General features: G+C 37.5%; 1 protein-coding gene across 14 annotated transcripts in view; it reads right to left on the bottom strand.

Annotated features, from left to right (window-relative positions):
- Positions 1-25,133, bottom strand: part of LOC134754821 (TLD domain-containing protein 2) — a 305,854-nt gene that overhangs the window by 109,666 nt on the left and 171,055 nt on the right. For 9 of the 14 annotated variants that reach the window (XM_063691223.1, XM_063691222.1, XM_063691214.1 and 6 more), the window contains 5 exons: positions 10,215-10,277; positions 9,452-9,549; positions 4,000-4,061; positions 1,897-2,032; positions 359-451 (listed from right to left, as the gene is read on the bottom strand). In XM_063691223.1, the coding sequence (XP_063547293.1) occupies positions 359-451; positions 1,897-2,032; positions 4,000-4,061; positions 9,452-9,549; positions 10,215-10,277 (452 nt within the window). Of the gene's footprint in view, positions 1-358; positions 452-611; positions 746-1,896; positions 2,033-3,999; positions 4,062-9,451; positions 9,550-10,214; positions 10,278-25,133 lie in introns of those variants that run through there. The other 5 variants (XM_063691226.1, XM_063691225.1, XM_063691216.1 and 2 more) reach the window with 2 other exon arrangements.

Here is a 25,133-nt window from a genome sequence, read left to right as displayed (position 1 = left end):
CGTGAACTGTGGCATTGGACACTAAGTGTGACATGTAATAGAAAATAATTAATTAATGCGTACTTTGTACTCTGAAAGTGTATCTGTTATAAGTGTTAAAGTTATAATAGATTTTAATGTACTTAACATTTAATACAAATTTTGGTTGTTTATTGAGTTCAGGTGTTTTTTGTTTCTTTTATTAAACAACATTCACTACCGTCTTACCATATGTGCATTAATTTCGATTGTACCATCATACACAATGATAATAATCACAAATATTAACAATGGCAACCAAGTTGGTGAAATTAAAATGCCTCTCGTTAATGTGTATAGGTATATTGGCACAGGTGTGAGGTGCGATGTAAGTAGTTACCTTTTTCTTGTGCAGGTTCGCTCGGCGGGCCCACTGTTGACTCCGACGTGTTATCCCCGCTCTCTGAGGGACCATCGGAGTCCTTCTCGCCACCTGAAACACGATTTCTTCCTCACTAAGTACTTGTGCAAACTAATACTGATGCTGTGTGGTTTTATTTTAATATAACACGTACAAAACTTATATCACATCATACGTATATTAGGACAGCGAAATGTGTATTATTAACTGTAGTGTAAAACCTTCAACGTACCATTATACCAACGCTTAAGAAAATCTACACTGAACATATTGCAGAAGTTTTAGAGACGTTTCACTACAGCACTTATCTTGCGTGGTAATGAAACGAATTAGATAAGTCCATTATTATTGTCACAGGCAGGCGCTGGCGATGGCGCCGGCGATAACCATCCACATTTTTAGTTCAGGCCGTTCAGGGTAATTATAGAGTGTGGTCGAAAGTGTAGTTTAAAATAGTGACGGGTTGTAGCGCGTGATGTCGGCACTGTAGCGCGCCCGCAACTGCAAACTGTCAACTGACGGTGGAAACTCTTGTTTACTGTGCAAATACGAGAAAAATTTTGTTTCATGTCTACGTCGCACATGAATGAATAACACCAAGGCTGAATGTTATTGTTTTGTTTCACGCCGGCCGGAGCTCACAGAATCACGCTTCTAATCGATGCCATTGATATGACTTGTGGAGATAGGCGTCGAAAATGTCTACCTTCCGATAACATATCCACACACTAAGTGTGGACAAGTAATGACCGGCACAGAAATAGACAAGGGCTTAATAATTTGTACTTAGTAAAATAAAGTATTTCATATGTAATTACTTAGAAATTGGTAATTATTGTGTTGTAGAGAACTATTGACAAAGGAGGACGATATTATCAAATGTTCCTTTGTCGTTTCTTTAGTGTTGACGTACATGTAGTACGGTACGGTTCATAAAAGATCTATTTTCTTCCTACCCCACTGTCTTCCAAATTGATCATGTAAAACGAATGTGAACTTTTGGCCTTAAACAACAAGGTAGTCTATTTTAAGTTTGTAGATGAGACATGATTAGTATCATCCACGTTTGGCCTTTGGTATCATTGTCTGCCAATGCCTATATTCCACGAAATGAAAATTCACGCTACAGAGATATCTAGGGATTGAATGGCATCGACCATTTAAATCACAATCGTGAATACCGCCACGCCAAAGAAATCCATTTTACGAGTAATCCCAAACGATTGCACAAATGTTTCCTTATCGACTAACCGGCTGATAATATAAATGAACTACTATTGCAACTGAGTAAGACGTTGACGACGATGAAGGCCGAGTTTCGCAAAGCCTGTAAAATTTGCGCGACAAGTCGAGACTCTGCGGCATAGTCTTTATCAAAGGCAAATAATTCTACGTTAATCTGGTTATACTTAGTGCATTATGAAGTAAGTCTTTTATGTTGAAGTCGCGGTTAAAAAAACTATACATCTGGGGGCACAGCAGAAAAAAAAAATAGAATAATTGAGTGACGTTGTCACCTTTCTTCTTGTCCGGTACCAACAGCCGCTGTCCGGGGAAGATGAACTGTGTGGCGAGCCTGTTCAGCTTGGTCAGCTCAGAGGGCGTGGTGTCGAAGCGGGCCGCCAGCGACGTCAACGTGTCACGGTCCCGGACCTGGACAAAAATCATTACAAATAACTTTACAATGCATGTGCTCGAAAAGTGCGTTTCCTCGGAGCCATATCATGCGGAAAGTACTACTTTTTCGCTCTAGTGCTTTTTGTTTTCAATTTTTTTTACAGTACATATGGCGCTACTTTCTCGCACTAGTGCGGAAAAGTGCCCTTTTCCGCACTAGTACTTTTGTTTTCAATTTTTTAAATAATTAAACTTATTTGCCATATGTTTTTTTATTTACTCGCACAATGCATAGTAAAACATTGTATGATACACGTGCGTAAAGATGATTTCCGCACTTGTTGCATAAATAGTGCGTAATAGAACACTTTTCGTGCATATGTCGAAAGTTTAAAGGGCCATATGTACTGTAAAACGTTGTACGATACACGTGCGAATAGGTAATTCGCAACTCGTGTTGATTTAAAACACTCCCTGCGGTCGTGTTTTAATTTATCGCCACTTGTTTCGAATTTCCTCTTTTCCGCACTTGTATCGTAAATAACTATTTCATCACACTTGCTCGTAAAAGGTGTTATTAAATATACGTAGGCGATGCGGTCCGTAAATCTTAAATTTCGACCTATGGTTGTATTGTACGTCCGAAAAGAGGCACATTTATTTTTCGCCTTTTTTTCCTCACAAGTGTGATAAAAACAATGGGGTATTTGACTACTAGTCAAAACAGTTTCTTTTTTCGAACTGTCAAAACGATTTTGCTACTATGGAATTTATATGAAACACTAGCATGTGACGTAACAATCAAATTACCTACTCCTTAAGTCAGTTTTATACGGGTTTTAAAATATATATTTTTTTATACCACGTCGGTGGTAATCAAGCATACGGCCCGCCTGATGGTAAGCAGTTACCGTAGCCTATGGACGCCTGCAACACCGGAGATATTCCTTTCTCTTCTCCTTTTTTGAAGAACCCCATACTGTAGCCCCTCGGGAAAACCTCGGCAGGGAGCTCATTCCACAGCCAAAGCGTACGCGGGATGAGTGAAGAATGACATTTCCGCACGTGTATCGAACGACGTTTTTTAATACATTTGCGAAAAAATTATAAAAACAACAAGTAAGGAATAAAAACTTTGGAAACTGAAAACGCCTCTTAGTAGGTAGTAAAAGTAAGAAAAAACGCCTATTCTTTGACAGGCGTTTCGGCAGCTATTCCGTTCCATTCAGACAACTTATTAAGAACACCTAATCGCTGATTCACTGGTGATCAGCGTCACTCAGCACCTCAGCAGTGAATGATGAAACTTCCCATTTTATCAAAATTAGAAAACGTTTTAACGGTAACAACCGGTATACGAGTAAATAGTGCAAACGACCCTTAACTGGGCGGACTCGAAAAAGAAAATGAGAGTTTTATTTTATGAACAAGTTTGGGAACAAATCAAATTATTTTATTAAATATTTTGATTTGTATTTTTTAAAGTATAGTCACACTACTATATATAAATTAAAAACTGTAATAGATGTCATATATTAAAGAAAAAGTGACGAAGCCCTCCAGTGGGCTTAGCACTAGCATTTTTATCGCCTGCCACCATGCCTGTCACGTTCTAACAAGTATGTAAGTGCGAAAGTGACAGGCATAGTGACAGGTGATAAAAATGCTACCGTGCTAAGCCCGCAGTGGTGAAGGCCGGATTAGAACCGGCGTCTTTAGCTATCGCGGCTACTAGTTTTATATTAACCAACACCACAATATTTATTTACGATACAAGTGCGGAAAAGAGGAAATTCGAAACGAGTGGTGATAAATTAAAATACGACCGCAGGGAGTGTTTTAAATCGACACGAGTTGCGAATTACCTATTCGCACATGTATCGTACAACGTTTTACAGTACATATGGCCCTTTAAACTTTCGACATATGCACGAAAAGTGCTATTTGACGCATTAGTGCGAGAAAGTAGCACCATATGTGTACTGTAAAATACTGAAACGTACCGTGTAAGTGATGGTCTTAATCGGCGGTGTAGGTGGTAATCGTTTGGCGTGTTCATCCTCATCTGAAACAAATGCAATAAGTAAAAATTAGTAACACGCACAATGCTATGTTATTGTTTATTAATTATTAATTGTATCACTTATTTGAACACCGTAATATGGGTTACACATGCATAAATATTTGAATTTACGATAATTATATACTTGTATAATAAAAAGTCTTGGTTACGGTAATTGGCATATTTATCGATTTTTGGCAGTTTAAGAAATAATGATGATTTGTTGCTGCAAAAATTCCTTAATTCAGAAACATAATATTTTGAAAATGGCACGCTGATTGCCAGAGAAAATATTTTTCACGAAAAGTTAAAAGTTTTCGGGTAACTGTATCCAGTGGAATAATAACTATAATCTCTCTTACGCCTTAGTTGGAGCAATAACTTAATCTGTGATTCATTGAGAAATGTTTGCGGACCAGTCTTCCATTAAACTGCATTCTAATTTGTTATAATCTTATCATACTAAATACTCGTGCTCACATTAAGATTGAAAAGATTAAGACATACGTATGTCTTGTGTGTTAGGTACCTAACACACGCAAAAAAAAGTTGTATCTTCTGTTACCGAAAGGTAAGGATACTGGAGCCAAACTACTGGTTGCGACTTATCGCTCAAAACTAATACCGACGTCATTTTAGGGTATATTGTGGGAATTTGTTTTTTTTTTATACTACGTCGGTGGCAAACAAGCCCGCCTGATGTTAAGCAGTCTCCATAGCCACCAATGGTGGTCATGTTTCACCAATGTTCTTAATTCTTGGCAACAGAAAAGATAAATTAGAACCTGTATAACCTGTATTTGACGCAGTTAGTATACCTAATATTTTATTTATTTATATGAGCCTAGAGTGTCCCACTGTTGGGCAAAGGCCTCCCTCCCCCCTTTCCACGTATCCCGATCTTGACCCGTCTCCCACCAGTTCCTGTCAAAGGCGTCAAGGTCATCTCACCAACGCCGTCGAAGTTTGCCGCGACCCCGAGTATGATGTGGGACCCAATTGGTTGTAATTTTAGCCCACAAATCATCCGGCAATTCCGGCATACGGCATACGTGTGGGCGGGACACGTCCCACTTCAGCTTGGCGGCTGTTTCAGCTACGTCAGCTATTTGAGTTTTGGAGCGTAGTACAGTGTTTTTGATGCGATCGGTCAACTTCACGCTGAGAATACTACGCTCCATAGCGCGCTGGCAAACCTTAAGGGTGGATGTCTGAACTTTTGTCAAACACCAAGTCTGTGCTCCGTGGGTCACGATGGGAAGAATGCACATGTCAATGAGCTTTCTTTTTAAAGATATAGGGAAATCTCCCTTCATTTGCTCCTTCATAGACCAATAGCCCTTCCATGCAGGCACTTCCGGTTCGTCTTGCGACCTCCTTGTCCTGTCGTGCCTGGAAAGAGACTATTTGGTCCAGGTAAATGTATTCTAGGACATATGACATTTCTTCTCCATCCACTACCACTGTTATTTTTCGGCTGTTAGTCATGAGCTTTGTCTTTGACATGTTCATCATTAATCCCACCTCAAGGCATTTCAAATTTCCCAGTGTTTTAGGCAGCTCTCCCACTAAGAAAAGTGCTCGCCAGCAGTGACCAGTGACCACCCGCGGTCGACCATTGATAATAAATATGCATCTCTTAAAAAAGTGATTTCTAGGGTGACTGAAATTCGTATGTGTAGGTTTGATTGTCATCCAGCCACATATACTCGTAATAAAGATCGAGTCGAGGTCCGTACGTTCATACGATATGAAAAAGCCATACAAGCAAAAAGGCGTACCTTCGCGGCATTTGCGTCCTTTTAATGAAAACGGAAGTTTTTTTGGACAAAACTCACTAATGGTTTAATCGTTCATGTTCAAAACAATTTTCGTGGAAAGTATTTACTAAGCTATATTTTTTTTTCCCAAATGCTTTGTACGACCGGTTCAAAAGTTACACATTATTTTGGACTTTGGAAGTTATTTTCAGAAGTGTACACTTAATCAAAAACCTTATCGTTTTTTTAGAGATAATATATCGAATGATGTAACAAACTTTTTTTTACTTTTAATAAGGAATGCAGCTTAATTTTTTTTATTATATTTTAACTATAAACTAAGTAGCGGCTCACAAAATAGTCTGTTTCAAATGATATTAAAATATAGCTTATACTTATAGTTTTGGTTTGGAGAAAAATGGCTGTGACAATCGGACAGACAGACAGCCGGACAGACGGATTTTGCCATACTGGGTACAGAACCCTACAATGATATGACTATGGCAATATTAAGCAAGTTTGTTTTGCGTTTTACTTCGACCACTCTAAGTTTGCACCGACTTGGCACTTTTGTCATTGACAATGTACATACATATATTTATTTTATTAGCCGCGCCATACTTCGGGTTTCACTAGGGGGCGACTTAGCGTGGATGGAGTCTAAGAGGTTTTGTACGTACAGGTTAGGTTAGGTTATGTCTATATGGGACCCATTGCATTAAAGCATACATTTTAGGTCTGTGCATTAAAGCAATACAAAAGTCACAAATGATAGTTCCCAGTGTGAGGAAAAACATTGTGTAACTCCGGGGGTAAGAATATTGTTACTCGAATCTTTAATTCACTCTAGCCTGTGGCTGTCGTGAATATATAGACTCTCGTACAATATTTCACTTATCCCCCTCGTTGCACAATTTATTATTGTTTCAAGTCAAGGTATAAGGAAGTTTTACTTTTAAAATACTGACGTTTATAAAAAAAAATTTGTTTATGTTTAAAAATATTTAATTTTATTAATTTAATAGCCGTTTAAAATATTTTTACTCAATTTTCAATCGTGGCTGAATGCCGAAGGTTCGATGCCTAACCTGTCAAGAAATGACAATATGGCGGACGAATTATTTCGCTTAAAATTTAGTTTTTTTTCGAGTTTAGTTTACTCCGAGGGTGAGAATAATAATATTGTAAACTCGAGTCTTTAATTCATATAGACCTCTTTTACAATATCTCGCTTACCCCTTCGTTGTATTATTATTATAATGTGTTTTTATATATTTTCTGTATTATTAATATTAAGTAGGGATGAGTAGTTTTATAAGTTCGCAGTCGTAAAACGTACCCAAGCGTGTAATACGAGTATACTAAAAATATCATTAAACATTACGATTGATTTTGTTCACCAATGAGATTACATTAATATAGTGCCATAAACATTATAAGTCGGATACAGTTTTATAGTTGTGGAATTTATTTGAAAAAACCAGGCAAGTACATTAACAGTGGCAAATCGTAAACGTCTGTCGGTATGTATGTCTCAGCCACTTTACTCAAAAACTATAAGGTATATTTTTCTACTCGTCGACTGTAATGGTTGCATTAAGACTTCGTATACCAAACTGAAATCGCATACTTTTCACTATGGGATCCCGACTCAATTAATATGTTCATATCGAAACACTTTAGTCGACTATAATAATTTTGAAAAATCACGTGCCGCCGCGGTCAAGGGGAAGAAACAAAACGATAGCTCAGGTTGTATAGTAGAAACAATTTCTTCATAAGTCAGAAACGCGCACCTGACACCCTTAATATAGCAACATCCATAGACTACGATGACCGCTTAGCGTTGCGTTAGTCTCCATAGGCTACTGTGGCCAAAATCGAAAGAAAAACTGTCCAGAAATTGAATTTAGCAAGGACCAAATACCGCAGGGCCTCATGAGTTACGAGAAGGTGGCGTTGACCAGCCGGCCGGCGGGGCGCGTACGACTATAAAGGTATCGCGGCAGCTCGCGTATGTTAGCTGTATACTTTTGGTTTGTTTATATGATTATACTAGTTTAAAGTATTATTTTTGTTGACTCGTAGAAAAAGTATTGTATAAAATAGTGATATATATAATTAAGCTTTTCAATCTCGTACCCGATAAAGCCACTCAGCAAGCTTCGTGGCCTTAACACGGTACAGTCAGCAGCAGAAGTTGCTAAGCGGGCCAGGTCAGGCCTCCTTCACTCGCTCAAAGCCACGCGCTATATGCCTACCGCTCGGCGTATCGTCGACGATACAATCGACAGAGGGCCGCACGTTTCCCGCGCTTACGCTTCGAAATGCCGAAACCACGTAATTATTGTGCAGTAGATGGGTGTAAAAGTCAAAAAACAAAAGAAAATTTGTCGTTTTTTTAGGGTTCCGTACCCAAAGGGTAAAAACGGCACCCTATTACTAAGACTCCGCTGCCGCTGTCCGTCTGTCACCAGGCTGTATCTTATGAACCGTGATAGCTAGACAGTTGAAATTTTCACAGATGATGTATTTCTGTTGGCGCTATAACAACAAATACTAAAAAGTACGGAACCCTCGGTGGGCGAGTCCGACTCGCACTTGGCCGGTTTTTTCATTTCCGAGAGACGAAGAAAGGTGAGTAGTATTTTAAATCTATCTTTATGAATTTGGTCACTATTTATTTCTTTGAACATAAGTAGATAGAATTAAGGAGTTTTTTGAGTCAGGTATTATAAGTGTTTGATTGATTGACTAATATAAAATATGGTTGATTCGCAACATTCGTTTTATTACAATAATAACATAAGTAACAGTACAACCCTAGCGCATTCTTACGATGACGCGTTGGCACGTGGCTCGCACGGCGAGCAAGGCAGTCTCGACTCTTTGTGCGCATACTTATGGTACATTTCTTCTCGTCCTGAGCAGCAGGTATTATTATTAAGATTTTGTAGGCAATTATAGCGTAGGTATTTTCGCGTTTGTATGGGAATGATGTATTGTTACGTAGTAACTGTTTATTAATCTGTGGCCAGGTGTTCAAAATGTTGTTGACGCCACTTTATTGGTAAGAGAATAAGAGCGTGTCAAGGTAATTTTGAACACTTCGCCCGCTTAGCAACTTCTGCTGCTGACTGTACACGACTGAAAAGCTCTCCATTATATCACGATTGTATAAAATACTATTTAATGATATTTGGAATATATGTAAGAGTATTTTGTGAGCCGCCACCAAGTTGAAATGTTAAAATAAATAAAAAATATATTATTTTTAGTTGGCGCATTCCATATTTACATGTACTTAACTAAAAGTAGAAAGAAAAGAATAATGAACATCGACGTGTGGCACTTTATTCCATAGGTCTTTTAAAAATAACCTTAGTTACTAATTAACTTTTTTGTTTAACTGGATAGTCTGCAAAAAATGATAAACTACTTATTTCAGTTATTTTAGTAAGTATGTTCTAAGACAATTTCATCGTGTTCCTATGGTTTAGGTATGAACCGTTGCGTTGTTGCGTTGCGCAGTGTCTACGTCAGTTAGCATTGAATATTTAGTTGAACCTATAATTATCGTTGTAATCACTAGCATAGCATCCATCAAGTTGTCAGCCGTGTTCTGTGACTCACCTCTGTGGACAGCGTTGAACCTGTCCTCCACCTTGGAGCGCAGGGAGTCCAGCTCGAACGCGGCCGCGAACCCATGATCCACTGACCGACTTTTTGACCTGCAAAAGCAAATTATTTCAGTTTTTAAAACTACAGTACTAATGAAGTAACTTGAAATCTAAATCCGTCTGCACATTTTCGAATCTACTAGTACCTAACGAATGTAAACAACTTAAGTACCTACCTACACCTAGTAGAATAATGTTCGTCTTTAGTCTTTAATAATTCTGAAAAGCTGATGTCATTTTAGACGAACATTTTAAATATACCATAATTAGTTATATCTGGGTCGAATCCGCCTACGAGCAGATAAAAACTATAATTAAACTAGTTCAGTTCGGCATGACGGTTTCCAAATAATATGCTAGTTCGACATATGTAACATTCGTCAACATATTTAAATTTTCCAATTAGACGAACTAGTTTTTCAGTTATTTGCTTGTAGCAGGCGAACGTAACTTCGCAAATGACATATAATATTAGGTACCGTTATTTTTCAATACTTTTGGTTAAATAGTCACCAAAAAAGGCATGAAAGTATTCCAACCCGACCCGGAAACAAAGCATGTAAGTATACTTATGTTATGATACGATGAATATGATTCATTATTTATAGCTTATATATCAGACCTATGTTCTGACTTAATTCAACAAAAAATTAGAAAAATATAGGCAAGCTATAGCGTGTAACGTGCAGTGAAATAGTATGGTGGCGTATACTTACCTTTTGAAGGAGTGGTCGATACTCTCGGCGCTGCGCGATAGCTGCTGCGACGCCCGCCTAGACCTGCATGCAATACAGACCACTTGCTACACACACGCTTGGCATGCAATACAATACGACATACGACATCTACCAATGAAAACTATTCAAAAACATGGTGATTCTATTTTAATTATAACACACACTCTTTTTGTAAGTTGACAACATAAGGTTGAATAATATATAAAATTGTATTCATGTACATTAATTAATAGATAAAAGTATTTTCAGTGACATCAATCTCCAAATATAATTTAATGACGACTGTCATTAAATAACTCACTATAACGTAGAAGAATAATAAATATAGATAGCTCGCGTGTTCGGTGTCAAAAACGTAAGTCAGTTCAACAAACATGTTTTATGTGATTTTGTATGTACCATGGCTGCAACATATTAGATGCATGATGAACATGCACGGTATAGAATGAAATAATTTATTTATTGAACAAACCGTAGGACGCATTATTTGTGCGATAGAGTATGATAACGTAGAGCTGTAAGTTTGCACTGAATAAAAAGTCGAAGTGAAAAATCTCACGTAAGCTCAAAAAATTATATTGTTGCGAGGCCTAATAGCATAATCGGATTAGGACTAACCTCGAAATCTCTAGAGAACAGTCCTGAAATTTGGTATGTATGTTAAATGTCCACACTATTGGGCATTTGGGGACCTCGAGGAAGCGCCACCATCTTGGAAAATGTGTACAAGCTTGGAGAAATTTGCATTTTACTCGGAATCTAAGTTCTCTATGACAATATGATGTAAGGCAACATTAAAGCCGATTAAATTCTACACAAAAAAGTCTTCGACACTTTTGCGGCAAAAATACATATCTATGTTGTTAGACTAAATATTAGCTGAATCCAGATTTAGCGCTTATACACTTTCGGGGGACATTCTCTTAATAGGAAAGCTGGAGGAATGTGAATTCCACTTTTGTCTATACATTTGTATATGATCTACCCCAATATCAACATTTTACTCGACTGTGACAACCAGAAAGTAGGGTTATGGGTTTAAGTACTGATATTCAGTACATCCTGCAGCTTAGGATACTGGACGGTTTTTTTAATGACGTATCGGTAGATTTCTCTAGTACATAGTACGGTGGTTTTTGGTCTAGAAGTCTTCTGGAAATCGATTTTCGCTCATGTCGTCGCAAATATGGACATATTTGGTATCAGTGCATTCAGTGTGATGTCCTGAACACAAATATATGAGATGACAAGCGCGAAAGTCGTGGGGGTAGTTGCTGTGACGTCATAAAGTCGGCAGTACAAACTTATTGCTTTTTTTTTTAAATCATACCATGTGGGGTATCAAATGAAAGGGCTTTGAGAGTAGATCATAAATATATAATAAACTGTAACATTTTCACTACTTCTTCTAACAAATTATTAGAAAACGTTCAAAAATTTCACAATCCACAGTTGACTTTGAACTGCTCTAAATTGAAAATGACTGAATGGATCATTCCAAAATACATACCAAGTAACTGTGAATATGCTCTATATAATGTTTAAAAATAATTAACCAGATATAACCAAAAATAAGAAAAGTACATCAAGCAACTACCACCACTTTCGCGCTTGTCATCTCATATATTTGTGTTCAGGACATCACACTGAATGCACTGATACCAAATATGTCCATATTTGCGGCGACATGAGCGAAAAGTAACCTAAAGCCTGTTTCGCCACGCCTTTATAGTGTGGACATGAAAAAGAGACCTTTAATTAACATGCATACCAAATTTCAGGACTTTTCTAGAAATTTCGTTAGTCCTAATCCGATTTTGCTATAATTCATTTTGGGAAATCTGTTACTGATCATGTCAAAAATTAAGAAAGATTACCTTGTCTAGTCGTTTTACTTTGCAATTTAATACAAACAACGGCGCAAAGCGGAATTGTAGCGAAAGGACAATTTAATGATAAGTTTGCAAACTTGGCTATTTTAACGATTTCCTGAATATTAATTATCTTTAGTCATTTCATTGACATTGCACATTACGTCTAAATCGTATCTTCAAGGGCATATATTAATAACTGGTCTGGTCTACCTCTAACTGTATTTATACGTAATTTAAAGCCAAAGTATGTTATACTTGTCGGTTTTGCACAGATTGTAGGATTTGTAGGTGGCGTTAAACCGTCATATGTCAGGTCTATCAGAAAAAAAAACCGGACAAGTGCGATTCGGACTCGCCCACCGAGGGTTCCTTACTTTTTGGTATTTGTTGTTATAGCGGCAACAGAAATACATCATCTGTGAAAATTTCAACTGTCTAGCTATCAAGGTTCATGAGATACAGCCTGGTGACAGACAGACGGACAGACGGACAGTCCCGTTTTTACCCTTTGGGTACGGAACCTTAACAATTTACAAGGTATCGTAAACTTGCTTAACATTGCTTATGATGCCACACATTGCTGTTTTGGCAACAGTGACTCTCAACTCAACCGAACATCTGTTTATATATAATTGCTAATAATTTACTTCTTCACCAAATATTTATTACATTATAACAATTAACTATTCATATACCGGATCCATATTTCATAAGAGAAATCTGACGTTCATGTATAAGTACCTGTTGTGTTATGTTATGAATCAGCCTTGGCGATTCGCAAGAATGCCAAGAATAAAGGGGAAGATGAGCGCTAGTAGGGTGGTTTAGTAGTTGTAAGTACCGGGGCGGGGTCGGGGTCGGGGGCGGCGAAGTTCGCCCTTGACACTCGACGCTCGCCCGCTGCCCGTGCCCGCGGCTACACGCTACTCGTAGCAACCACAGACCACAGTACAGTCGAGTGCAAAAATAACGATCCAGACAGATAGCTCAAAAATAAGTGAACACGACTTTATTGTCTAAGGTGTAAGAGCGTACACATATTTTTGAAACTTTTGGGAATGTATGTATATTTATGCCCTTGACTGTACATGGTGCGGCGCGGCGTGTATCTAACAACTGGCAAGAGCCCAACTTCATAACTTAATAACGTAGTAAGTAGAGATGCATCGGATATTCGGTTACTATCCCGTATCCGACCCATATTTTAATATCCGGCCGGATATCGGATATTGACCTACTATCCGGCCGGACACCGAGATTTCATGCGAGGTTTTGCTAATTGTAAAATTGTTTTAATCGTATGAATACTTACGCTTTACCGCCTTATTATTTTATTTCCAAATAAAATACACGTGTGCGTAGCTAGGTTGCTTCAAATAACTTTTTTTTCGATGGGGCACCCCCTTCTTTTGTTACACTTATTATGTTGATAAAATACGCCAAGTTTTGTAATTTTATCTTAACTACAAAGAGGTTCTTCGTTCTTCACTAAACATTTTTATTTTTGTTGTATTCGGGAAAGGCACGAGTGAAACAATCGATGGCATTTTTCAAAATCTTCATTTCAAACATAACATACATACTAGAGTATGTCGCAAGCTCTTGTTTATCTTATATCAACAGATATACGTATGTTTAGGTTAAGTATCACTAGTAAATTTTGGCCGCTTTCAAACGAAAGCAGTGCCTGGCGTCCGTTGGCTCGTTGGGTGGACGACATTCGGAATACTGCGGTTCACTTCTGGATGAGATTGGCTCAGGACCGGTACAAGTGGCGTACTCGAAGAGAGGCTATGCTCAGCAGTGGGCGATATAAGACTGATATGATGATGAGTAAAATTTGACAAAACCGGAAAAAAAAAGCAATAATGTTTTTCTATGTGGTGTAGTGCAGCACCCCTTTGTAGTTGAGATAAAATTACAAAACTTTGCCTATTTTATCAGCATAATAAGTGTAACAAAATAGGGGGGTGCTGCGTCTTCTGGCTAGTTTGAATTTTTTCTATACAAATGTGAAGCCCCCTAAAGTGTAGGTTTCTACACGAAACACTAAACTATTTCAGACACAAAAAAGACAATAAAGGCGTTTCAACAAAATAAATAAATTGTTTGTCTCATTAAAACTTACGTAGCCTTTGTTTTAAAACGCCAATCTTTGTTTTCAGCTTCGAAAAATACTCGACATATAACGTATGTAATTACATATGTATGTATGTAGGAACGATGTCAGTTGTTCTACTGCAACCCAATGAAAGATACCAACCACAACCATCCTAGCTACAGACGTCGAAGTTGACCACAGCACAATGTAATGCGATAGGATCGGATAAAGTGAGACTGCTGTACATAGTGTACATAGCTACTCACGACGCGACCACTCACTAAAGTGGTCATTTGTAAACTTTATCTCCATGTTAAATGTTTACTAATTTGTAGCCCAGACCTACTTATTATAGCATAAAACGTAAATTACTTACAACTTTTTTGTAGGACTAACTACGAAGATAGTATCCATATAAAATCAACATTTCCTCGTTACATACTGACTAAGAAGTAGGTAGGTATTTATTGCATACAACGGTTTACAATTAATCACCACCATGTTACAAAATCTAAATGTTTGAGGATAATAATATTAGTAAAATTATTTTCTTTTATTTTTGTTAGTATCTTTGTAATTAATGAAAACTGCGTTCTTAAATTTGTGAGGCCTATTATTTTTAAATAGTTAAAAACATTTAAATGAGTGATTAAATGTGTACAACTTGGTTAACTTTAGAACATCCCCCTGGTTAATACTGTCCTATAGCGTGGACACTATTAGCCAAATTATATTTTTTTCTAAAAGCACAACAATGTCAAAAATATAAGGAAAATCAAAATTTCTTGAATGTAAATTCTCTTGAATTGTAAAATCTATCGATTAATGTTTGCAATAATTTATTTTAATTGAAAATTTGCGAGATATGACCGCTCGAAAAAAAGGTGGTTAACTGATAAACAGGTCACCTACCTATGTATACAGTTAAACCATTTTTTAAATGCGCTTCCCTCCAGAGCAAGATCACTTTTATGACATCTAACTATGTGAAGCACACAAAAGAAAAAATATCGGTTTTTATGGCTAGAAATGTTAGAATCTATATGACGATGACGATCTGACGATATCAGCTTTCCAAAAAAGAAAATCATTGTATTTAAATAATCAACTTCGTGCATTTTGTAGGAACAAGGGTAAAGGTTTACTAGATGCTCTGAAGACAACATAGGTTTGTTTTACAACTATACAACACTCATGATGAAAATTGCTTGCCGTTTCACAATAAAGGCGGTTCCCTGGGCCAGAAGGCGAAAAATCTCCTTATATGATCATATTCTTCAGAGTCGTTGATATTCGTAGACGTGGAAAAAATATATGTAGTTCTTGATTATATTATCTTTAATTTATAAGCTTCCGTTACACGAATTATGACATTATTATGTGACACTATAAACAAAAAAACAAAAGAAAAATCAATCTTAACTTAAATAGTAATTTTACCGCTTTCGAATTTCGATATTGTAAGGCAACGTTTTTAAAATAAATAAAAATCGACAAAATTCGATCAAAATTGACGCTTGGCGCGCGTCTTTCCCGTTCTTTTTTGCGAAATTTGACAGTGATAGCGGCAAACTGATGGAAGGGCCTAGGGATAATTTAATGAACATAACTACGTAACACACGTTGCGGCCGGCGTGTAGATGCACGCTGTCGCTGTTATAGATGTTATTGCGTGATAAGTCTCTTTCAATCGAACGCACAGTCGTCGAAAGTGACGCCGTCATTTGAAAACAAAGTACTTAATAACCGCTTGTGAAACTGAGAACCACGACAATAAATATATAATCAGTGATCAAAATCTAATAAACTATCCTCGCTTAGGTAGGTACCTACTCTCAGGAATCAACCCTATCATTAAAAAGGAAATCAATGTTATCTCCTCCTGTTACAGGAAAATGCACTACCCCTGACACTGCTACGGCTGTTTGTCATAACACAAACAACTACACAGAACGGGAAGTTGTGCAATGAAAAAAAAAACGTGCTAATTCAGTCTAATTGAAGTAATTACAGTGTTCGATTGACCGCCATTTGTATAACGGAACGGACTGATGTCATGCAATCATTGTACAATTGGCTTACTCATATTAGAAGGATATTAGTATTTTTTCAACAAGTTAACAACAGTAATATAACTTTAAAAGTGGAAAAATTACTGCCTTGGGTGAGACTTGAACTCACGGCCTCTGGATCGATACTCCAGCGCTCTGCCAACTAAGCCACCAAGACCTCATCCATAGTCAGCAAATCTTCCCACTATATATACACTATTAATAGCATCGTTTGCAGACGTTTCTTCTTGTTAAAAAATAATTTAGTAACATACTTGACAACGAGCTGGTCTAACTCTGTTGTTAATAAGTCCTGTTTGGCTGACATTAATTATATAATAGCCATTATGTTATACCGAGTCACTAAGGGGAAAAAATAACCAAATGAATTTATCTACACAACTATCATAAACCCTTTACGATGCGTTCAAAAATAGCAATATAACCAAATGAATTTATCGACACAAATATCATAAACACTTTACGATGCGTTCAAAAATCGCAAAATAACCAAATGAATTTATCGACACAAATATCATAAACCCTTTACGATGCGTTCAAAAATAACCAAATGAAATATCTACACAAATATCATAAACCCTTTACGATGCGTTCAAAAATAACCAAATGAATTATCTACACAAATATCATAAACACTTTACGATGCGTTCAAAAATCGCAAAATAACCAAATGAATTTATCGACACAAATATCATAAACCCTTTACGATGCGTTCAAAAATAACCAAATGAAATATCTACACAAATATCATAAACCCTTTACGATGCGTTCAAAAATAACCAAATGAATTATCTACACAAATATCATAAACACTTTACGATGCGTTCAAAAATCGCAAAATAACCAAATGAATTTATCGACACAAATATCATAAACCCTTTACGATGCGTTCAAAAATAACCAAATGAAATATCTACACAAATATCATAAACCCTTTACGATGCGTTCAAAAATAACCAAATTAATTTATCTACACAAATATCATAAACCCTTACGATGCGTTCAAAAATCGCAAAATTACAACCAGCATAAACCGTTTTATTAGAACTATCTGTGAAAATGCTGTTATTGCATAATTATAACATTCAAATTTAGAAAAACTCTAAAAACAAAGCAATCTGTTTTGACGTCTATTCTGATCAGTCGAGATGAAGTTTTATTCAAAATTAAGTGTCAAGTGCAAACTATTTTGACAATTCTCGCATGTTACTTACTATCGAAAGGTAAAGCTTACTTAAAAAACTACGGTTATAGTGCGACATAAAATAGTAGAAATTAAACAAAATGAAACTAAAAATGAATTCCATACTAAATTGTTGCCATGTTTAAGCATTTTACATCAAAGATGTGACAGTTACGTAGGAAGTGGCGCCCTCAATAATTTTCTACAATTTCTTGTCGGACGCGCGTGAATAAAGTTTCGATTTACCGCCATTTGACGTTCCGTTTATCTTTTTGTATAAAATTAGTATGTTTTGTTAGTTATTCGTGTAAAATTAACAATCAAGATATTTCAAGCAATTAGCAAAGATGCTGCAATGCCGGGCGTAACATGTGGTTCCCTAACACATCATAGAAAACTTATAATATGTCTGTAAATAAAAAAAACATGTACCTAACTACCTAACTGTCCATAATTAGGCATTATGTAGCAGTCACATAAACTGCTATTACATACGACTACTTTTAATCATACACTATATAACAGTATATTGTTAACCAAGAGTTGAAAGGCACATCATATCGAATGCGAATAAACATAACAAGACCAGGCAATTTTGCAAAATCAGTAACTAAAGTACTACCTAATAGACCTGCGGCCATGATATTTTTCCTAAGGACTTACTTGGAATCGGAGACTTTTCATGTGTGAAGATAAATAACCCCTAGCGAAAAACATTTAGATTGCAACATTTACGAAAACACATATTTAAATAAACTGCAGTAATTTTAAAATGATGAATTGCCTCTTATTTACTTTTTAATTATTTACTTTTTCGTTCTAAAACTCCCGATAGTCAATGGCATCCCAGTCATTTAGCTAACATAATAAAGGTATTTAAAGAAATTTAAATATTAAATAACAAATTAATTAATAAAATAAGCAATTTTTATATTATATTTTTTTTTACGAATATAGTGCTAAATAACTTTAATAACCCATTTAATATCGTACAAACGTTAAACTGCTGCTGGCTGCTGGCTGTATAAGATTTTGCTCATTTGTTTTAACAATTTACTTACATTAACTAACTCAGCGGTTACACTCACGTGTTTTTAGTCACTCGCGCGACATGTTTCGGAGAGCCTAGGTCTCCATTTTCAAGCACTAAAGGGGCCCACTGACTATCAGTTCGCCGGACGATATCGGCCTGTCAGTTAGAACAAAAATTTGACAGTTCGGAACAACTGACAGGCCGATATCGTCCGGCGGACTGATAGTCTGTGGGCCCCTTTACAGTGTCTGAGTGAGTAGCGGTGACGACGGATGGGCGTCACGTACTGCGTCGCGCGCGCGACGATATAACCGGTTGAGGGAGGTCTTGCGCTGTTGTTGTAGGCGGGCGCGATGGCGGGTTTGGGTCACCCAACACTTGTAGCGATGAACAACACGAACACACTATGTCCACTGCACTGTCACAACACGCACCGGAGTTTTGTCCCTGGATTACAGGATTCCATGCTGGCGCCACAGCCCAGCCGCTGTCTCGGTTGAAATTAGGGCGCCGCCCAATCTCGATCGCTTCACGTATTTTACGCGGTACGTAACATTTTTCCCGTACCAGTAACCTCGCCTTGTCGAATCGGAGATAGTGCGACGTGCCTGTCTCGAGAGCGTGCTCTGCCACGGCCGAGTTACTGCAGTCCATCTTTTTCAGGCTCCGTATGTGCTCTAACAGCCTCGTGGCCACGTTGCGTCCGGTTTCCCCAACGTGGCCACGAGACTGTTAGAGCACATACGGAGCGTGGAATCCTGTAATCCAGGGACAAAACTCCGGTGCATGTTGTGACGCCCATCCGTCGTGACCGCTACTCACTCAGGCACTGTTAGTGCTTGAAAATGGAGACCTAGGCTCTCCGAAACATGTCGCGCGAGTGACTACAAACACGTGAGTGTAACCGCTAAGTTACTTAAGTTAACATGTCTCACGATACTTTAAATTCGATTAATTTACTTACATCATTTTTGATAAAAAAAAAAAAACGATTCAATGCGGGATTTGTAAAATTAGAACAATTATCAATTGTTCCAGGCGGGGAAATAAAGACACTATTTTTTAATTTTGTTTCCACCCAGTTGCTCGTGGGACGGGAACGCAGAGGTGTACAACACTTTTCTGCACTAGAGCACAAACGTATCACTTTCTGCGCACTTTTTAGAACAACAACGACCCACTTTCAAAGCTTGAGATATGAAAATATTATTTCAGTTTAATTTAGATCCAAGCACTATCCACATCCTCGACGATAGCTAGGAAACGTATCGAACAAAGCCGATTATCATTAATATCAAAAAAAGCAAAATCTTATCAGATAGTGCAACAACCTTCGAGCAACACCGGGAAGGGAGTCGGCATTATTTCCCCTCTGCCGAAGCACATGCCCAACTGGGCATGCACACAAATAGCGCGGTGCATCCGTACACAAAAAGAGATCGGGATGTGCAAAATTTGTCTTTGACGTGTATCATTTTCCATGAATTTGTGTCGTCATTACAGATTGGATTTTGTACGTAGTGAGTGAGAAGTGCGACTGTGTGCACATTTCCCCCCGCAAAAAATGGCAGAACGATTTGTACGGTAAGATATCGCTTGGCCTCCCTTCCGACGTGTTGAAGCCGGTGTTGCTCGAAGGTACCAACTAAACAATAGGCGTAGACATTTGACCAAACCCTTTTGCAAAATAAAACTAGTGTTATATCTATCTTCTATCTATCTATGTATCTATATCTTCTATATCTATATACCTATACATATAATAAAGCGGAAGAGGGTCGAAAGTCTGTACATGGAAGATATTCGAAAAAAAATTGGCTGGGGATACTTAGAATCGATAACGGAACACGTTCCAACAGTTTTTAGAATTTTTGTCTGTTTGTCTGTTTATCTGTTAGTCTGTTTATTTGACCGCGCATCACGTGAAAACGGCTGACGGATTTTGATGAAAACTTTACTAATCTGTCGAAAAAATCCACGGCCAGGTTAAAGGCTATAAAATTTTAATAAATTTTACCCCTAACGGGGTTAAAAAGGGGGTGAAAGTTGGTATGGGGTTCAATACTTATTTTAAGCTAGCAATTTGAAACTTCGTTAAAAGATATATAGGTATTATTGAAATAAAAGAAAACACATTTCAGCGTTTTTGAAAATTCATCCCCTAAGGTGGTGAAAAACAGGTTGAAAGTTTGTATGGACATTAGTTTTTTTTGTGCGTTACTTGAAACTTAGTATATGGACATATTATTATAATACAGGAAAAGTGTTTTCAGAGTTTATAAAAATTCATCCCCTAACGGGGTTAAAAGGGGTTTGAAATTTTGAATCAATTACAAATGCTTTGAAACTTCTTAGAAAGGCATAATAGACGATTTCAAAAAAGTTACTTTAACGTTTTTGGAAATTTAACCCCTCAGGGGGTTGAAAAGGGGATGAAAGTTTGTCTTGGGGTGCAAATTTTATTTTAAGCTAGGAACTTGAAACTTTGCAAAATTCATCCCTTAAGGTGGTAAAAAAAGGGATTGAAAGTTTATATGGAGGTCAAACATGTTTTGAGTGCGGAACTTGAATCTTTATTAGGCACAACGACGACACGTCACCACAAAAGTACCCAATACCCTACTCAGAAGCCGAAGGGCTTCTTGCTGCAGAGGAAATACTGGGGCCGCCTCAACAGAATCCGCACAGGTCATGGCAGGTGCAATTATATGCGATACAAATGGGAATGGAAAGAGAGCCCGTTGTGTGACTGCGGCCTTGAAGACCAAACTACCCAGCACATTGTTGAACGATGCCAAAATAGACGTTTCCAAGGCAGCCCGGAGGACCTCTATACCTACCAATCTGACACCTGACCAAAGAATATAATACTCACTAGGAGAAGAACGATAACTCCATTCAAAAAAATGTCCCTTTCAAAAGTTCTTTTATACTACTAGCTCTCTGGTTGTATAGCATTAACTAAAATTGACAACTCGTTTAGCCTAGCGGGTATTGGCAGTAATCCAGTTCAGGAAGCTAATGGTCCTAGGTTCGAATCCCAGCGAGGGAATTTCTTTTTGTATTTTTGCTTTTTTGTTTTTGTTAGGAGATGTTTTTAAATTAGTATTTCTTAAATAAATCTTATAATAAAGCGGAAGAGAGTCGAAAGTCTGTACATGGAAGATATTCGAAAAAAAAGTGGCTGGGGATACTTAGAATCGATAACAGAACACGTTCCAACAGTTTTTAGAATTTTCGTCTGTTTGTCTGTTTATTGGACCGCGCATCACGTGAAAACGGCTGAACGGATTTTGATGCAAACTTTACTAATCTGTCGAGAAAATCTCCGGCCAGGTTATATGCTATATTAATTCAACCCCTAAAAGGGGGGTAGTCACTACACTCGATTTAGTCGAAGGTGCAGGTCCTAAAATACGGCGTTGCGTGAACAAAAGATTTCCTTTGGCAGGATTGTTCCTTAGGACCCAAGGATGAATTTAAGAAGTAGAACCACCAAGTGTGGTGTAGGCCACAGCCGAAGATCACCCTGTACAACTAATACCTATCTCCCATCTGATTTGATACGTCACACTCCCATATGTAGCATTCATGCTCTGATGAACACAGACAAAGGAAATCTATTTTAATTCGATTATTACGCATCAATTAACACGAACAAAGAAAGATGTGTACGTTTCACTAGTATATAAGGCCAACATTTTACAATAAAGATGCATTCTATACTTAACTCCAGTGTTGTCATTATACCCCTGGACGTCCCACACTTCATGGCGACCGTGACAGTGGGGCTGCTCGAGGCAGCCCCAGCTTAGACGCTGCCCGGCTGCCCAACCACCGTGATGTTAATATTTTTGATGTTAATATGTAGAATTAGTGATGTTAATATGTAGAAGGGGGGGGTCTCAACTTTATCTTGATAACTAGATATCATTTAAGCTACTAGGCCAAGTTTTGTATCGTTTTCGTATAAACCAGGGATGCCGAATTCATTTATGATATCAAAATGATACCATTTCGAAGTAAAAACACAAAAAAATACTTCTTTTTAATTCCTCTTCACGCTTACACCGCTAAACCTATTTAGTTTAAATTTGTTAGAGAGATAGTTTGAGTCCCAGGGAAGAGCATAGGATAGTTTTAATCTCAAAATTCATCCCTTACGGGTGTGAAAAGGGAAGTGGAATTTTTTATGGTGATTTAATAACGGCTGAACTGATTTAGATAAAATTTGGTATAGAGATAGTTTGAGTCCCGTAGAAGAACAGAGGATAGTTTTTATTCCAAAAAAAACCTTAAAACTGAAAAGGAAGTTGTAATATTGTATGGGGAATCAATAACCGCTGAACCGATTTACATGAAAATCGTCTACGTCTTTTGATTTAGTTGAAAATGATACTAAACTTGACTTTAAACCTAATCCTAACCTAAATAAAAAACCGAAATAAATCAAACGTAGGGGCATAGTAAATCAACATCAGATTATGTACAAATATTTTCCATGATGTCAATATCCAGAGAGGAAAATGGGGACTACATTTGTATGGAGAATCGGCCGTCCTCTTTCCTCTTAATAATGGCCACGAAGGTGGGTACTTTAAAAAAAAAAAAAAACAATTTCCTATGTCATTTGCGGAGAAAATGTCTAACTATTTGGGACTCTCATTTTATACGAGTTACCATGCCTGCGCGAAAAAAAAAACGAATCTTTTGCGAAAGTCTAGCAACGCATTGAGGCTACAAAGGGGCACGGTCTCAGGAGTCTGAGAAAGACTACGGTGAGAGATTCAGTGGCGCTCTAGCCAGGCAGGCAGCTTCGCTTTCGGCTGAAACGGCAAGCCAGCGCGAGTCTCGATTGCGATCCCAAAGACATCGTACGCAATACATAATTATGTAGGCGCGGATCCTGACGGAGTGTGGCGATTTGGATAGGTACAGTCAAGGACGTAAAAATACAAAAGTGGTACTGTATCGTCCGATATATACCTACTTCTCTATGTCGTTTAAATCATGTCAAAAATTTGAATAAGGGCGAAAAAAACTGTTAATTTTGGAGTGTAGTTTTATTTAGTGGTACTTACCTTATTGTAAAATATTTTATCTGGACCACAGTCCTCTAGCGTATCCATCTGTCAACTTTACTTCAAGTTCCGCCTCCAGGGGAGAGGGAGAGAAATTAGGGGTGAATTAGCCGCTTAATCACACAGACCGAATTCCACGCGGGCGGAGCCGCGGGCACAGCTAGTAATTGTATGAAACCGCTTCGACTAACGATTTATTTAGATTAGAGAACAATCTAATCTAAAAATAATTAATGCAATCACATTTTTTTACCATGCAACATATTTCTTTTCATTTCTCATGCTCTGAAAGAGGGTCATTGTTGTTCTAAAAGGTGTGCAGAAAATGATACGTGTCTGCACTAGAGCATTTTACGTTCGAAGTATGATTTTTTTAATTTTTTAAGATAAGCAATTTAAATTTGAGTTTAAATGGATTTATTATACAATTTTCATTCTTATATTCGAATCTCCATTCCATAAATAACGATACTTTGTTGAAATTGCCCTCAAGAAATACTATAAAAATGTATACTTGTTTTTAAAAAAAACACATGCATTTTACTTTCCTCATATTCGAAATGAAAAGTAGAGTGTTTAACTCGGGTGAAAGGCATCATTTCTGCCTCGGACTATTGGCGCTCTCACTGCGTTCGAGCGCCAAAATACCTCGGCAGCATTGAGGGCCTTTCATCCCTTGGTTAACAATCTACTATTGAATAACAAAATAAACAATGTTAACGATAATTGAAAAATGAGTATAGGGTCATAAGGCACGTTCATTGATGGCAGTGTAAACTTGGCTGAACTTAATGACTAAAATGTCCTTCGTTACACTGTAACTCATATAATATAGATAGCCTAATAGGTGCACTACGTGACCTAAGTATTAAGTATTTTTATTTTATTTTATTACCAACCCACAATGAGGCTCACAACGTATAGCTAAAATGTAACCTGCCGGACGATGGAAATACACAATGAAAGAAACGTTTGTAATTTCACAAAAATTGTGACTTTGTTACACCACAGCGGCCAACAGATCGGTTTGTAACAACTAAATTGTGACTTGCGAACTATGTATTACACCAACACCGGCCAACAGATCGGTTACAACAGATCGGTTTGTAACAACTAAATTGTGACTTGCGAACTACTATGTGTTACACCAACACCGGCCAACAGATCGGTTTGTAACAACTAAATTGTGGCTTGCCAACTACTATGTGTTACACCAACACCGGCCAACAGATCGGTTTGTAACAACTAAATTGTGACTTGCGAACTATGTCTTAAACCAACACCCGCCAACAGATCGGTTTGTAACAACTAAATTGTGACTTGCGAACTATGCGTTACACCAACACCGGCCAACAGATCTGTGTGCAACAACTAAATCGGTTTAGGATATGGATCACAATTTATTTATTTATTACTCAAGTTCAGTTATTTTTCAAATTACTCAATGAGTTCGGCTAATTATTTTTAGTAATAGTAGTAGTGCAGAAGCTCAAATAGGCATTTATACGCAAGAAGGTAAGGTCAGTACGGGTAAGTGTAGCTACGAGGCAAATG

This window comes from Cydia strobilella, chromosome Z (genome assembly GCF_947568885.1).
Source record: "Cydia strobilella chromosome Z, ilCydStro3.1, whole genome shotgun sequence".
NCBI lineage: Eukaryota > Metazoa > Arthropoda > Insecta > Lepidoptera > Tortricidae > Cydia > Cydia strobilella.
The sequence above is the reverse complement of the archived record's forward strand: the minus strand, read 5'-3'. Positions and strand labels throughout refer to the sequence as shown.